Genomic DNA, 14,331 nt, shown 5'->3' on the forward strand with positions numbered 1-14,331 from the left:
ATGTTCTGAAACAATTATCAAGCAGTCCATTAAATTTTTCAAGCTAAGTTAACCACACCTTTCAATATTAATTTAAGATTACATACAAAAGTTTTATAAAAGGCTCTGTGAAGGGCCTATATTAGGCAAAGATGCTAGTTAAAAAAAGGTAAATGTTCATCTCCGCAGAAAAGTTAGAAGCTTTCAAATACTATGATCAGCAGTTTGCCACCTTAATAACTACACAAAAGCCTTCTTTTCAGTTACATCCTACCACTATCAACTACTGGGTATGACTTAGGTATTGGACACTAACTATCTACAGATTTCATGCACCATGAACAAACAATAACAAAACTAGACTAACTGCTTACAATTTAACTTCAGTGTAATGTTTCACAGATCTGAATCACTAAGGGGATGTAGGGATAGAGAAGTAATCAATGTTTTTCACCAGTTTTATTACACTGATAAATTATCTCTTACTATCACCATTTCAATACAAAACAATTAATCTTGCTCAATAGGAGTCTTTATCCATATCCAGCAGTAAAATAAATGGCATTCTTCTAAGCCCATTCTTCTAACTCAAACTTTGCATTTGAAAATAATCATTTCTATTACAGTGCATGCCTGTTTTTACACTACAGCAGTTCCCACAAGGTGTCACAATCAGACTGAGGAGTCATCATGCTATCTATTAAATTCACATAATAAAACATAGATTAATTTCACATAATTATAGGGACTTAACTGAAAAGCAGAGTTTAGTAAGTTAGTTTTGCTTAGACTCACTGTGTAGTCAAACATGACATACATACATTTCCCCTTCTTTGACCCTCCAAAGTGCTTTCTGTAGGTAACCCCTCGACTCCATTGACTCCCTATAGCAACCACAGCACAAGTCCAAGACACTGGATAAGATTCAAATGGTCTAAGAGAAGTCTGGTCAAACATTCAAGACAAAAATGCCAAGTTCTGACATCTCAGAAACCTATTAACAGTAGTGATACTTCATCAAAAAAAGAAAGAGATGTCATTTGAAAAATAGTAAATCAGTTTTACTTTGAAATAATTTCATAGCACAATAGATGTATATGATTGCTTATGGCAACCTCAGTTAAGACTGCCGCCCACTTTATCAATCCTGGTTTAAGGTAAGTGATAACCCTCTGGCAGTCCCTTCACAGAGCTGAAGCTGACAATCCTTGCTTTATAAAGGATCTTTCTGATCTTTGTTATTATTCAGTTTTAAACAGAATCTTTGTGTTGGTGAGCTGACAAACAATTTAGAGGCCTCCTAAAAGCCTCTACGCTGGCATTGTTGTATGAAAAAGACAAGAGAAATACAGACAGGATATTGGATGAAAGGAGCTAGTCAGGAAACAAAAGAGGAGAAAAAACCCAAAACCACCAAGGTGTTTGGCTTGCTTGTATGATTAGTAAGGCAGTAACAACCCCCGCAGTTTCTGCTGATGGAGACTAGAACACAAGCAGAGCAAGTCACATTTCCAAGTCCCAGAGAACAGGAAAACAGCTACATCAAAAGACAACAATTATGGGGAATAAAGGCTTGAGAAGCTATTGGCAAGAAGATTTTTGTGACATTAAAGAGAAAAGCCTTCAAAATTCACTGTAAGATTGTAAGATGAAGAAGCGCCGGAAAACCAACGGCTGGAATGTAAAAGTTATATTATGCTCCAATTTAAGAAATGGAAATGGCAAATAACAGAGACGACAAATGAAGCAGGGGAACAGTACCAAACGGAGATCTAAGTCTTTGAGCTCTGGAGAGGACTGAGTTCAGAATGACTCCTGATTTTGAAGTAGTATTTAAGATACTGGAGAGACAAGATTAGGAATAAGAGCACACATGAGGAGACATAGGAATCCGTCATGAGGAAGTAGTAAGTAAAGATATTTTACATGATTCAATCAGTTGAATCTAAAATAAAATGGCAAATAAAGTTTGGCTCCATAGATATGCCATCTAATGACTTACAAATATATCTTCTTTAGTGAATAGAAAATAAATCTAATTTGATTCTAGAAAAAAGCCAAATATAACAATTGTAGCACTAAAATATCTTTCTAGATCAGAAATAGCATCTTTGGAAACCGAATAGGCTTAAAAAAAGGGAAGAAAGAATAGGAGATTTAACTGATTACTGCAAAGCACATCCACAGATTCTTTATTTATTCCTCCACCAGTCAGATTCAGGGGGAATCTGACTTTCAAACTTCAGATTTCAGATTATCAAGAGTCCTTTGAAACATTTTGTTCTTTACTTCAGTGGGAGGAACTATGTTATTCTTCAAAGCAACTTGCCATAGCAGCAAAAACATTCAATTAGTATCTCCTGCCTTCTTTACTTGAGACAGCATAAAATCATCAAGCTACAGATGACTATGAAGACATCAACAAATTTCAGCAGTTGCACACAGCATAGTAATCACGTAGATCACACAGCATAGTAATCACGACTGATAATATACCGATCTTAAAATCAATTCAATGAAATGCATTTCCAGAGGTGCATTTTAAATTTTGCTATGTGGAACTTTCATCCACTTCTCTTTTACTAAAGAAAATGACAGACTGAGCATACTTCTGATAAAGAAAGATAAGAATTCCTCAAGCATACTCTAAGTGGTTACCTCTATATTTTACTTCAACTGATGGGCCAAATGAACAATTTGAAGTCCAGGAGCTTCTGAGACCTGACATTTAGTATCTAAAGTGTAATAACAAATCTGATAATCTCTGTACAGATCTTGTAAACCATATTCAAAATACCAAGGTCCATCGGTATGAACACTCTAAAGAAGCTCCAAGTTTTACAGTGCAGTGCCTGTCAGCTACAGTACCTGTTAGGTTGAACCACAAATGCAGGTAAACGAGGTGAATGGCACTAAAGTTGTCCATAAGTCTTTTCTCTGCAGAGGACTATTGTAGGTGCCAAATTAAAGATGTTTTAAATGCCTTTCTCCACTTAAGCAGGACATGCACATGCTGCATAGTAAAAATCTTCACAGTGCTGCCCAGAGTTCTCAACAACTGCCGGAATGTTTGCTTAAAGGAGTCAGTAGGGCAATTCTGGTAACATTATGAGGAAGAGGCACATCTTCAAATGGAACAGGGAGAAGATTCCAAAGAATGCTGCATAAGTTACTTGTGTACAGAATTTATTTCATTGATCTACACTATACCTTTATATATATCAGCTACAGATGAAAGAACTAAAAAGAAAAAAGAATCAGTTATCAGATTCTTGAGAATGTTAACAATGTATGGACTACAGCAACACTGTAGAGTCCACACAGCAGGAAAAAAAAAAAAAAAAAAAAGAGAACTAGAAGTTACTCCAATTTGGCAAATGATCTGCCAATAGAGATAAAATTCCCTGCTTGAAACAGCTAGACACTGAGATATTATTTCCAAGTGATAACAAAATGAGGAAGAACTGAGGGGAAAATGCTTAGTTTATCTTACCAAATACCCAGTAAAGTGGCTCAATACAGACTACCTTATTGTATAGAACACTATCCTAATATTGTATAGAATAACATACATATACATACATACACACATACAGTGAGATTCTTTTTCTTTCCTTTCTGTAAAAAGGAGAAAATTATAAGTATATTAAATATTTTTTTTCTTAAGAAAACACAAATTATCCTCAAAGAAAGCCCTGACAGGATAAAGCTCTGAATAACCTGGCCTGACCGCACGCAGCTGATGCTTTTTTGAGTAGGAGGTTGAACCAGATAATACCCTGCAGTCCTTTCCAACCTGAGTTACCCTATGATTCCACGAACCCAAAAAGTTTTCAATGACAAAGATCAAATCACTTGCAATTTCCGCAGAGATGTTGCGCATTCCAACCAAGACATAACAAAAATGGATACTAAAAAACATTTTATATAATAGTAGGTATACCACTACCCGTTATTTACAGTGAAAAACTTTTGCTGACCCAGAATGGAGCAGGCAATATATTAAGCTTCAAAATGCCAGAAACATGTGGCTCTCTTGAGCTTTTCCAATCATGCTGAATAACAGAGAGAAGACAAAAAAAAAAAACCACAAATGTCTGGAACTCCTGTTTACATCTCTCCATAGAGACAACCAGCTCTGCCTGGCACTTTTGTTTTTTTTCTGCTTGACTGTAACAACTGTACCCATAATAAGCTTTAGCAATTATAACTAAGTCCTGCTATGAGCTTCTTACACTTAGTTATGAATGAAAAAGCAGAGGCTTTTTACTTGGATGAGAAATATGATAAGCAGAGAATTGTTTTCAACTTTATACCTTTTTAGTCTATAGTTATTTTGTTAGACCGTATGTTACATACATTGCCTAGGTTTTCCTTTGTTTTAATGCAAATCAAAATAGAAAAAGATGCTTGTACAATAAAGTTTCAGCTTCCCAAGGATTATAGTAATGCTGCATACTTAGCCTTACTCTCTTAAGTACAATGAATTTAAGGAAAGATGTTAAAATGCAAATTGTATATACTGGCAAAGGCCAGGTTTATACATCTTTTTCTTTGAAAATTATATTGGGAAGAATAAAGCTCAAAACAATTTATCAAAAGTGACAAAACTTTTTTTTTTTTTAACAATAAAAATGTCTTTTTCTTTTATGCAGCAGAAACCCATAATGCTTTGGTTCTTTACAGAAGAGACAGAGCATACGGTGCATGACATATTAAAGATGGGGAAGAGAGCAGCTCATACCTTATGCCTAAACTTTGGTTTTTGCTGGTGCTGCCACCCTTCCAAAGGCAGGAGTGGCAGCAGAGATTTCACAATGAGGGGGAGAGCCAAAAGGTCTCACTGTGACATTGACATTCTATTAGGACTCGCGCTTAAAAACTAACAGCCTAGGTTAAAATCTCTGGTGCTAATCACAGTTCTGGCAGAGTTCATTTTTGCCAAGAGTTTCCATCAGGCTAAATCACCTCATTCCCTGAATCTAATAATGTTATAAGTAGTACAGTAATTCTGACAGTAAAGAAAGTTAAGCATTTTCTACCATTTTATTTTTTGTTGGGTACAAAGGATTCGTATCATTGTATTTCCTAAGTGCTAGTTCTGTTACCGCTAAAAGCCATCATAATCCAGAGTTCGCAGGTATTTGCAGCCTTCTTAGATTAGTAGTGGGGGTGGTAATTAAAAGCTTCGGTAAATCCAAATTCTACTTAAACAACCAAAAGTTCAGTTTCAGGTTTTTCTGCTTTAACCCACCTCAAATGTTCTTAGTCTGGCAGCATCCTGCCAGCAATTCTAGACCTGACTTCTTTCTAGCTCAGAAGGCTTAACAAAACAAACAAAAAAAACCCCAAAACAAAAAAAACCCACAAAAAACAAAAAACCAAAACAAAACAGAAAGCCATCTGAAGGCTCTATAAACTATCCCACCAGCTTATGGCAAACACTCTTGGGAGATTTTAACTCTTCCACAAAGTAAAACCCTTCCACTTCCTAAAAACATTTTACCAAACATTCTATACTCTGCTGGTTATCTGTTACTTAAAAAAAAAAGCCCTAGAAATACAATTGTCTGATAAGATCACAATCATTTAAGAGGAACAAGCATCAGGGCTGAAAAATACAGAAAGTCATTATACATTTTATTTGTAAGAAAGAGTTTGCAAAATTCAAGAGAATAAAACAACCTCAAAATAAATGCCATAGTACTTAATAGTGGCCCACAGGCAGTTTCAGTCATAGTTTTCCAAAATATTTCCATTTTCAAAATTACCTACAAAAGCAAGAAAAACATCTTTTAATTGTTCAGACTAACAGGTGGAAACTACCACTGCTACACCTCTTACAGTGGTTGTACTTGAGCTTCTGTTTCTCATCCATCCCTGGAAATTTTGCTTAAAGTTTTGTTCGTTTTTTAAAGTTTCTAAAAATTGTTTCTTAAGCCGTTTGTTTTTATATATAAATGGTAGTTGAACTAAGACAGACACATAAGTTTCAATGTAGTAAGATTCTAGAAGAATCTACAGTTCAAAATGGATTTAGAAGTACTTGAATTCCTTGACTGGATTTGACTGATTAAGGATATACTGTCCTTGGGCATTACTGTGACACCACCAGTGAAAGCAAATTAGAATGAACATCATTATTCTCCTGTTAAAATACGTATAATTCTAGCTACTGCACTGCAGTACTAGGTAATAGAACAAATCAACAATTCTGAAGGGAAAGACATAGCACAGAAACAAATATGACACAAGGATATTTATTCAGATCTGAATACACTGACCAGCATGTTTGTTCCAATACTGCTTCGTAATTTAAAGAATTTATGTTTTAAATAGAAATTCCTTCTTTCTATCTAAATATCAACCTAGTGCCATGCAAATAGTTATGATTTCTCAATTTGTGCATGATTATTTAATAGCTGGAGCAAACTGAAAACAGCAGGAGCTTTGTCTCAAGTTCATGAATTTTACAGGGTAGTAAATGAAAGGTCTTATTCCATGATTGCTATTGCTTTTGCATATACTGCTATCAAGACTACAGGTAGAAGGATCTACATTAAGTGATGAAGCACATATATTGAATATATATTTTCCTCTGTAATTTCCTAATCACTCTAACATTCCTTTGTAAGCACCTTCAACATTTCAAATAATTTATTTTCATGCCGAAATAAATTAATACAAGACAGTTTGCAGCAAAAAAAATTTCATCGTTAAGAGTTCCTTGTTAACATTCTCAGTGTTTCCACACTTACACTTTGTTGGTTTTCTTTTAAAATATAAAGGGTTGATGGACTGAGGATGATTTGTGGGTAAGCTAGCAGAGAAAAAAAAAATAAAATCAAGTTAAGAACTTGATTAAAGATCTCCAGTTCAGCTGATACTTTTCCAAGGAACTGGGACTGCTTTGGAAACACCCTTGCACACTTGAAATTAATTTTCATTTGAAGGGTATAATTCCCAAGACACTCCATGGCACTCATGTCCAACTTGTGTAAACTGACTTCAGAATTTGATCCCAGCAAGGAACCAGTGCGAATAAGCCACCTAAAGAGAAAGTCCTCATTGCTTCATATTCCTAAAACCCAGCAGACAGAGCTAAGCAGAAACTACTCTTTCAAGCAGTGGAAATCAGCTGATTATCTCAATAAATGAAAGACATGCATTAATAAAATGATAAATAGGGATTTTTCATGAAACTTTTTTTTTTTGCTAAAATTATATTTATAGTCCTGTAAATGTATGCCCATTTTTAATGCAACTGATTAGTGTAGAAACAAAGATGAATGTATTTTCGTATCTATGCACTGTGGACAAAAGCTTAGTGGCTGAACTTGAAACCCCAGATTACAGCACTTAAAGTAATTTTTTTTTATAAACTACCGATATCTACCCTAAGAAATAAGGCTGAAATACAGAGGTAAAAAAACAAACAAATGCCAGAAGGTTATATGCTCTGTAGGATGAGTCAAAACTTTCAAGGTACTTATTTCAGCCTCCAAATCTGCTGTTCTACATATGTCAGATAGACTGAAGTATCATTTCTTAGCATAAAATCTCTAAAAACAGCTGTGAACGAAAGCAGTAATTATTGGAGCATACACGTGAAGCTTTCTCCTGCTTTTGAAACATCATTCTTCTAGACATGTGCAGCACGTGGATCAAGAATTGATGGACCCCCATTCCTTTGAAGGAAATATCTGTATGTCCAAAACTGCTGCCTGCAAATTTCTGGGTAAACCTGATACCACAGTACAAGAGAGACATGAAATGTGCTGGAGCAAGTCCAGCAAAGGGATCAGAGCATCTGAAACACAAGGAGAGGCTGAGAGCACTGGGATTGTTCAGCCTGGGAAAGAGAAGGCTCAGGAGGGACCTTATGAATGTGTATAAATACCTGATGGGGTGATGGGGAGAAAATATGACAGAGTAAGACTCTTCAGATTTGTATCCAGTGAAAACACAGGAGGCAAGATGCACAAATTGAAATACAGGAAATTCCATTTAAGTATATGTAAAAACATTTGTTCCTGTAAGGATGATCAAACACTGGAACTGAAGCTGTGGAGTCTCCATCCTTGGAGACGTTCAAAATGTCCCTGAGCAACCTGCTCTAGCTGATCTTGCTTTGAGCAATGGGGTTGGACTCAACAGTCTTCAGAGGTCCCTTCCAACCTCAACTGTTCTCTGTTTCTACGATTGCACATGGCCAGACATTGCAGATAGCTAAGACAAACAATTGAGTAGTAGTTTTAACTAATAAGTAGCTGTGATAGACTATCTTCTTTCTGTAAACCACTGGTGGTTTATTCTCCTCATTCTCCTGCTCATTAATATGTTCTACAAACAATGTCATAGGTCATGTTTGTCAACTGAAACTCTCAGTCTTGTCACCTGATATCTACATTGCTTTCTGTCTGCTCTGTTCAGATTATGAACATTGAGAAAAGGCAAGCTCAAAACTCTCTGGATATCAGATCCTTTTCAAGTTGGGCAGTCAAAATCACTAATGGTATTTTGGGGAAGCTTTCTGTTTCAGTAAGAAGTTGATATTTGAGAGAAAGAGGCATTAATGAAGATTTCTTATTTATACTAGAGAGATGAGGCTGAAAATAAACATAAATGCTTTGGCATTTTTGGTATTTTAGAATAGAAACATAGTTTTAAAAAAAATCATTTTCCTTAGTAATTAGTTACATAGTTTTAAAAATGCAAAAAATGTATAAACAAGAACAGCTTTTGCAGATTTTTCCCAGTTTGGTGGCACTCAGTTAAAACTCCTCCTACACATAGACTAAGTGCCATGATCACACTGATCCGGGATTTTTAACATTTTATTTCTAAAAATGTATCAAAGAAGAGATAAACAATTCATACAATATGCATTTTTCCATCGGGGCCCATAAAATACACGTTTTTACCTTCAATATAATAGGATCAGCTCATTAGGCTCATATTCTGTAAACAGCTTGGAAATGTATACCAAACAAGTCAGTAAAAATTCATACCCAGAAGCAGATGGTGAGAATAGCAAAGCTAAGCAAAGAGAGGCTTAATTGCAAATTCTATCCAACTAAGCAAAACGGTGGCATTCTACATTCACAGGCATTTTCTTCTGAAAGGAACCCAACGCATCAACATGCAGTTTGAGGCAAGGGAGGGCACTTCTGTGTCATTCATCAGGCCAATGACTACTTGGAGAATTGCCACCAATTAAACAGTATTCGTGTACAGTTGGCACCAACTTCATAGTGCTGCACGCTACGTAAAATTTTATGGCTTGTTGTCTTGCCAAAAGCAATACTTCTAATGTTTTTTTCTGTTAAATTAAAAATCAACAAGAGATTTAAAGTTGGCCTTCTACAATAACACAAGTAATTCAATATACTCTGGTACAGTTCTCATTTAGAATCAGCCAAATTAACAGTGCCTAGACAAGGTATGTGAGAAATAAAGTCACATTATTACAGAGTTTTAATTTTTCCCTTCTTCTCTACCTCATAACATTTGAAAATGGAGAGAAGACCAAAAATCTTTTTGTCACCAAAAAAGGAGCACAGATGAAAGAAAATTTCATTTCAGCCCTGAAAACAATGGTACAGTCACTATAATAATCTTTATTACAGTCTTTTCCTGAGTGTGTGAGCATCTATTTTATGTTGCAGCAAGATTTCTTTGCTTTCATAGAATGGTTTAGGTTGGAAGGGACCCTGAAGATCATTGAGTTCCAACCCTCTGACAATTTCACTGGCAATTTCATTGATGTACTTCACTATTTAACATGACTAAATAAGATATCTGTAGAAAGTGAAGAGGACTTTAAGACTTGGTACCACATATGTCCAGAACCCAGTGTTTTGCTACTTTTGTTAAAATTTCAATACAAGAAAAAATAAAAAAATCTTTTTCAATAGTCAGAGAAATGTCAAAAGACAGACAAGGTAGTTTTCAGAGAAGGATTCCCAATTTTCAAATCTAGTATTAAAATATAAAATTATCCTGTGGAAGAAAAGAAGTCACATCAGCTTTCATAACAGCTCAGTCATGATGCACTAAAAGTTTACTTCTTACTCTTTCAAAGCCATGTAAAAGTAAATTTCCCACTAAATTTCTTACAGGATCTCATTTTATCTTCTATTACAAACCAATAGGGGTTTTAAGAAAAAGATTGCTTTAAGAGCCTCAATCACATTACCACCAAACATGAGCGACAATATCCGTTTCCTGAGGGCCTCCAATAAAAGAACCATCGTTTAAGCAGTAGCAGAGGAAAAAAACCCAGACAAACAGATACAAATCTCACACTGAGAATTGTTGCTCGTTACCTTCTAGGCGCTCCATCCTCGTGTGGTTGAATAATGACCACTTTTACTGTCACCGATGTACGTAAAAGGTCAATCATTTGTTCATGAGTCAAAGTTGCCACAGCCACTTTACAGATCTCAACCAGGCGGCTCCCTTGCCGTAGGCCTGCCTTCCATGCAAAACCAAAGGGTTCCACATCTGCCACTATGCCTTCAAAGTTCACGTGGAATCCAAGCTGGCCCAACCCATTCCTCCGAAGGGTCATTTCCGTGGTTTCACATCCTCTGGTCACTATCTAAAGAAGTATCAGAATGTTACACTATTGTCAGGACACTCACTTTGGACACAAACAGATCTGTCTTCAAAAACTATAAAGCCACGTATGGCTTGACATTAAATATCTTTAATATACTAACACTAACAATTATTTAAACATTTGTGGTTGAATGAACGTTTTTTCATAAAACAAAATGAACAAAACATTTCACAATGCTAAAAATCTTACATCCTCAGAGCAAGCAGCTGACCCACGTCACATTTCTTCCCCCTTGCCCAGCATTAACACAATACAATTTATATCTTATTGAAAACTTAACAGCTGCTTTAGTTTCAAAACACAAAGCAAGCAAAACACTGTCCTGTCAGTTACTTCATTCTTGTTGGCCAACTGACTGCAGGTGTGCAGGCATTTTTTCTTCAGTATTAGACAGTATTAAACTTGAAATATAACATGAGCCACATTGAGTGAAATGCTTCAGTTGTAGCAGCTTTTCTTCCTCAAGAACATAGCAATGAAGATAATTTTGATTTATTTTGCGTCGTAGTCAGATTCCTAACTACTACCATCTCCAGATGCAGACATCACTAAAATGGAATAAGACTTTTCATGTCACTCGGAAACTTAGAAACAAAAAAATTACTTTCTTCATATTCAATGAAAAGTAATTCTGTAATTATACAGAGTAGTCAAAATCCTTCAAATTCAGATTTTGCTAAGCAGGCTCATTTCTCTATACTGTGTAACAAGTCCTTAACAGTTTTGGTCAGTAAAAAATAACCACAGAATAGTGTGTGTGCTGGGATACTGCACCAGACTCAGAAGACCAAATTTTAGTCCGCATTACAAGGTAATGTGAGTTACCCTAACATTCCTTTCTGTCAGTGTCGCTAAGCCACTATGTATTTTAGCTCCATTAGTACAATTAGAAAAAAAAACTTAACCATGGCAAAACAACATTATCAAAAATCTTTGCTCATAATGCATATCATTCAAAGACCTCAAAGTGCTTTGTAACACTCCAGTAAGGCAAATATCTGCTCTTTAAAGATGCCTATGCTACGATACAGATCAAGGGATCTTCCCAAAGTCATACTGCATTAAGAGCAGTTCCACAAAGGTGTTCACGCTGTTTATGGTTGGTTTTAGCGTGCATTACAAAGATACACACATTACCCAACTTTACACATCTAATTCAAGGTGCTTAACTTAGGAGGCTGGCATCCTGTACAGCCAGTTGTATAGGATATGTCTTTGCAAAGGTTGTTTTACAGCTTGAGCTTAATTCAGGAGGCTATTTTGCAGAGTTGTTCTCCCCCTCCATTGTCTACTTGAGCCAGACTCTGGGCAGCCTAGCTCACTAGTTTATTGTGTGCTTCCCACAGAAGCATGACCCAACTTTATTCAGGGCTGCGTGGTGAGGGAGTGGGACTGTGCAGCTAGGGAGATGTTGGCACTGTGACTGGGTAAAGCGGTCACAAAACTACTCCTTTCGCTACCCGAGTCAGAGGCAGCTGCAGTTTCATGGGAGGTTTAAACTGATTTAAGATCTTATTACCACTACGCTGTCGCTTGTATCACATTAGTGCTTGTGCAGCCATGCAGACAGATCTGAGATATGATACAGCTGAAAAACAGGCTGCTTTTAAAAATAGTGTTCCAAAGGGGTGGCAGGCAGGGAATGGATGGAACTATCTCCTTCGCTGGCAACTATTATTAAAGTATGTCTCCATCATCAACAAAGGACTTTAATACATAGCAAATATTAAGTTGTAAGTTACTTTTTTAGCTTCCTTTTTACACTTCCTGTTTAGACCAGTCTTTTCTCCAAGCCTATTACATAACCAGGGATGAGAGGCTGAACTTCTACTCCCTTCCCAATCCAATGGCTGACTGAAAAGGCTTTGGAGTGTTTGTGTACCTTATGCCAGCAACTTGGTTAGTGACTGAAAGCCAAGGTTTTAGGTATCTTATAAGTTTTAAAGCACTATTGCCTTTATAGAATATTTATATATGGATACCTGTCACTCAGCAGAAAAAATTAGAACTTGCACATATGAGAACAAAGTGCCACAAACCCAGGAGTTATTCTAAGTTTGCTGATCTGAGGGAGGTGGACCATGCTCATGCTTTTAACCTGCAATAAACTCACTGGAAGGAAATACAGTAAGCCCTCATTCATTAAGGGCTATTCTTCATTGAGCTGTGAAACATTGGAGAAAGATCTTGCAAGGATCTGAGAATCATTGCCTGGCAAATTTAGGCTACTTAAACTGTAGCACTTCGACTTCATAAACCTTCTAGTTATTTCTGAAAATGTATGCTTCAAAGTTAAAATGTGAAAGTCATTCCTGACATATCCAAAATGCACTCTGGAGGTTTTGGTTACAAAAATTATGTTCTGGGTCTTCCTACCAAAAAACCCAGCTGTTTCCTTTGTCATTATTCAGCTTTGGGATCTTTTAGAAGCTTTCCATTTTAAACAGAACTTTCTGTTGTGTTTATAATTGTGCATATAGTATTAAAGCTATATGGCATGCTGAAAGCACTAAGCTTTAACTTTTTTTTCCCCAGCTCTGAGGTTCATCTTCAGTCCTGACTCATTTCAACAAGGCTTTCATAATTTATGAACTAGATAAGTGAAATGAAACTTTCAGCTCTTCATTAGTTTCCCTACACTTCTGTCACAAGTTTTAAAATATAAACAATATCTAGTCATGCAGTCAAAAGAACAGCATGGTCTTAGAGTCAGGACCCCAGCTGAGGGATGGAATTTTATCCTTGTGAAACTACACAATATTCTTGTTCTTGGGGGCTGGGGAGGGAGAGGCAGACAACTCGTTATCATTATGTCACAATCATAGAATATACTGCAGAAGGAATGCCCCAGCCAAAGCATACGGATTTCCCCAACTCAGAGCACTCGAAATTTCTTCAAGTTAGTTAAATATTCGAAGGTTAAAAGAGAAGGAAGATAAACATTCCTGCCAAAGGTTTATCTGTTCTCCATGGAAAGGATTCCAGGAGATCAAGTCCTCCACAAGTATAGCCCCTAAAAGTTGACACTGCATGTTACAGAGTAATGACACATAAAACATAGTGCAGCTTAACTTCAGAAGAGGTCATTCTGCTTACTTGGTTGCCGTTTCACTGAACACATGGCTGTACATGAACTAAGAGCTGGTTTCTCTGAATGCACTTAATAGACATAAAATTAAAACACAGAGATTGTCTAAGTCCCATGAAGAAGGTGAAGAGTTGTTTTAGTATACAGGCTTCTAAGGAAATTCTCTACTCAGATTCTTGTCTAAAGATCCATTCAGGGTTTTCATTCAATCTTAGATCATTCTGCCATCCTCTGTTATCCTGAAGCTCAAAACCACTGCTTTTTCTGCCTTCAAACACAAGTTAATCTCTAGTTTGCTTTTGCTGCTCTTTCTACTTGATATCACCAGACATTCTCCCCCACAAATACAGATCTGACTCTAGATTGACAAATCCCAGCTTTTTTTTAGTCCTGAACTCATTCTTTTGGTTCAAACGAGAATTACAGTCTCAGCTTTTCACATCTCTGCTTTATCTGAATATTCAGATAGATTTCCTATTCATCTGCATGATTTAAACCCGGGCACTAAAATGTGGTTATTTCTTTGAAAATCTCATTTAGTAACTGCAACATTTTACTCACCGATTTTAAAAAAAATGCTTTAACTAGTAACTGAAAAGGGTTAATCATCTGGTCACTGAAGTTTGATATTACATCACAG

The 14,331-nt window shown here is 36.3% G+C and overlaps 1 protein-coding gene across 1 annotated transcript in view; it reads right to left on the bottom strand.

Moving 5' to 3' along the window:
- Positions 1-14,331, bottom strand: part of SIPA1L2 (signal-induced proliferation-associated 1 like 2) — a 90,193-nt gene that overhangs the window by 43,611 nt on the left and 32,251 nt on the right. Inside the window, exon 8 of the mRNA XM_009891145.1 lies at positions 10,308-10,582. Coding sequence (XP_009889447.1) covers positions 10,308-10,582 — 275 coding nt within the window. The remainder of the gene's footprint in view (positions 1-10,307; positions 10,583-14,331) is intronic.

This window comes from Charadrius vociferus, unplaced genomic scaffold (genome assembly GCF_000708025.1).
Source record: "Charadrius vociferus isolate BGI_N301 unplaced genomic scaffold, ASM70802v2 scaffold78, whole genome shotgun sequence".
Lineage (NCBI taxonomy): Eukaryota > Metazoa > Chordata > Aves > Charadriiformes > Charadriidae > Charadrius > Charadrius vociferus.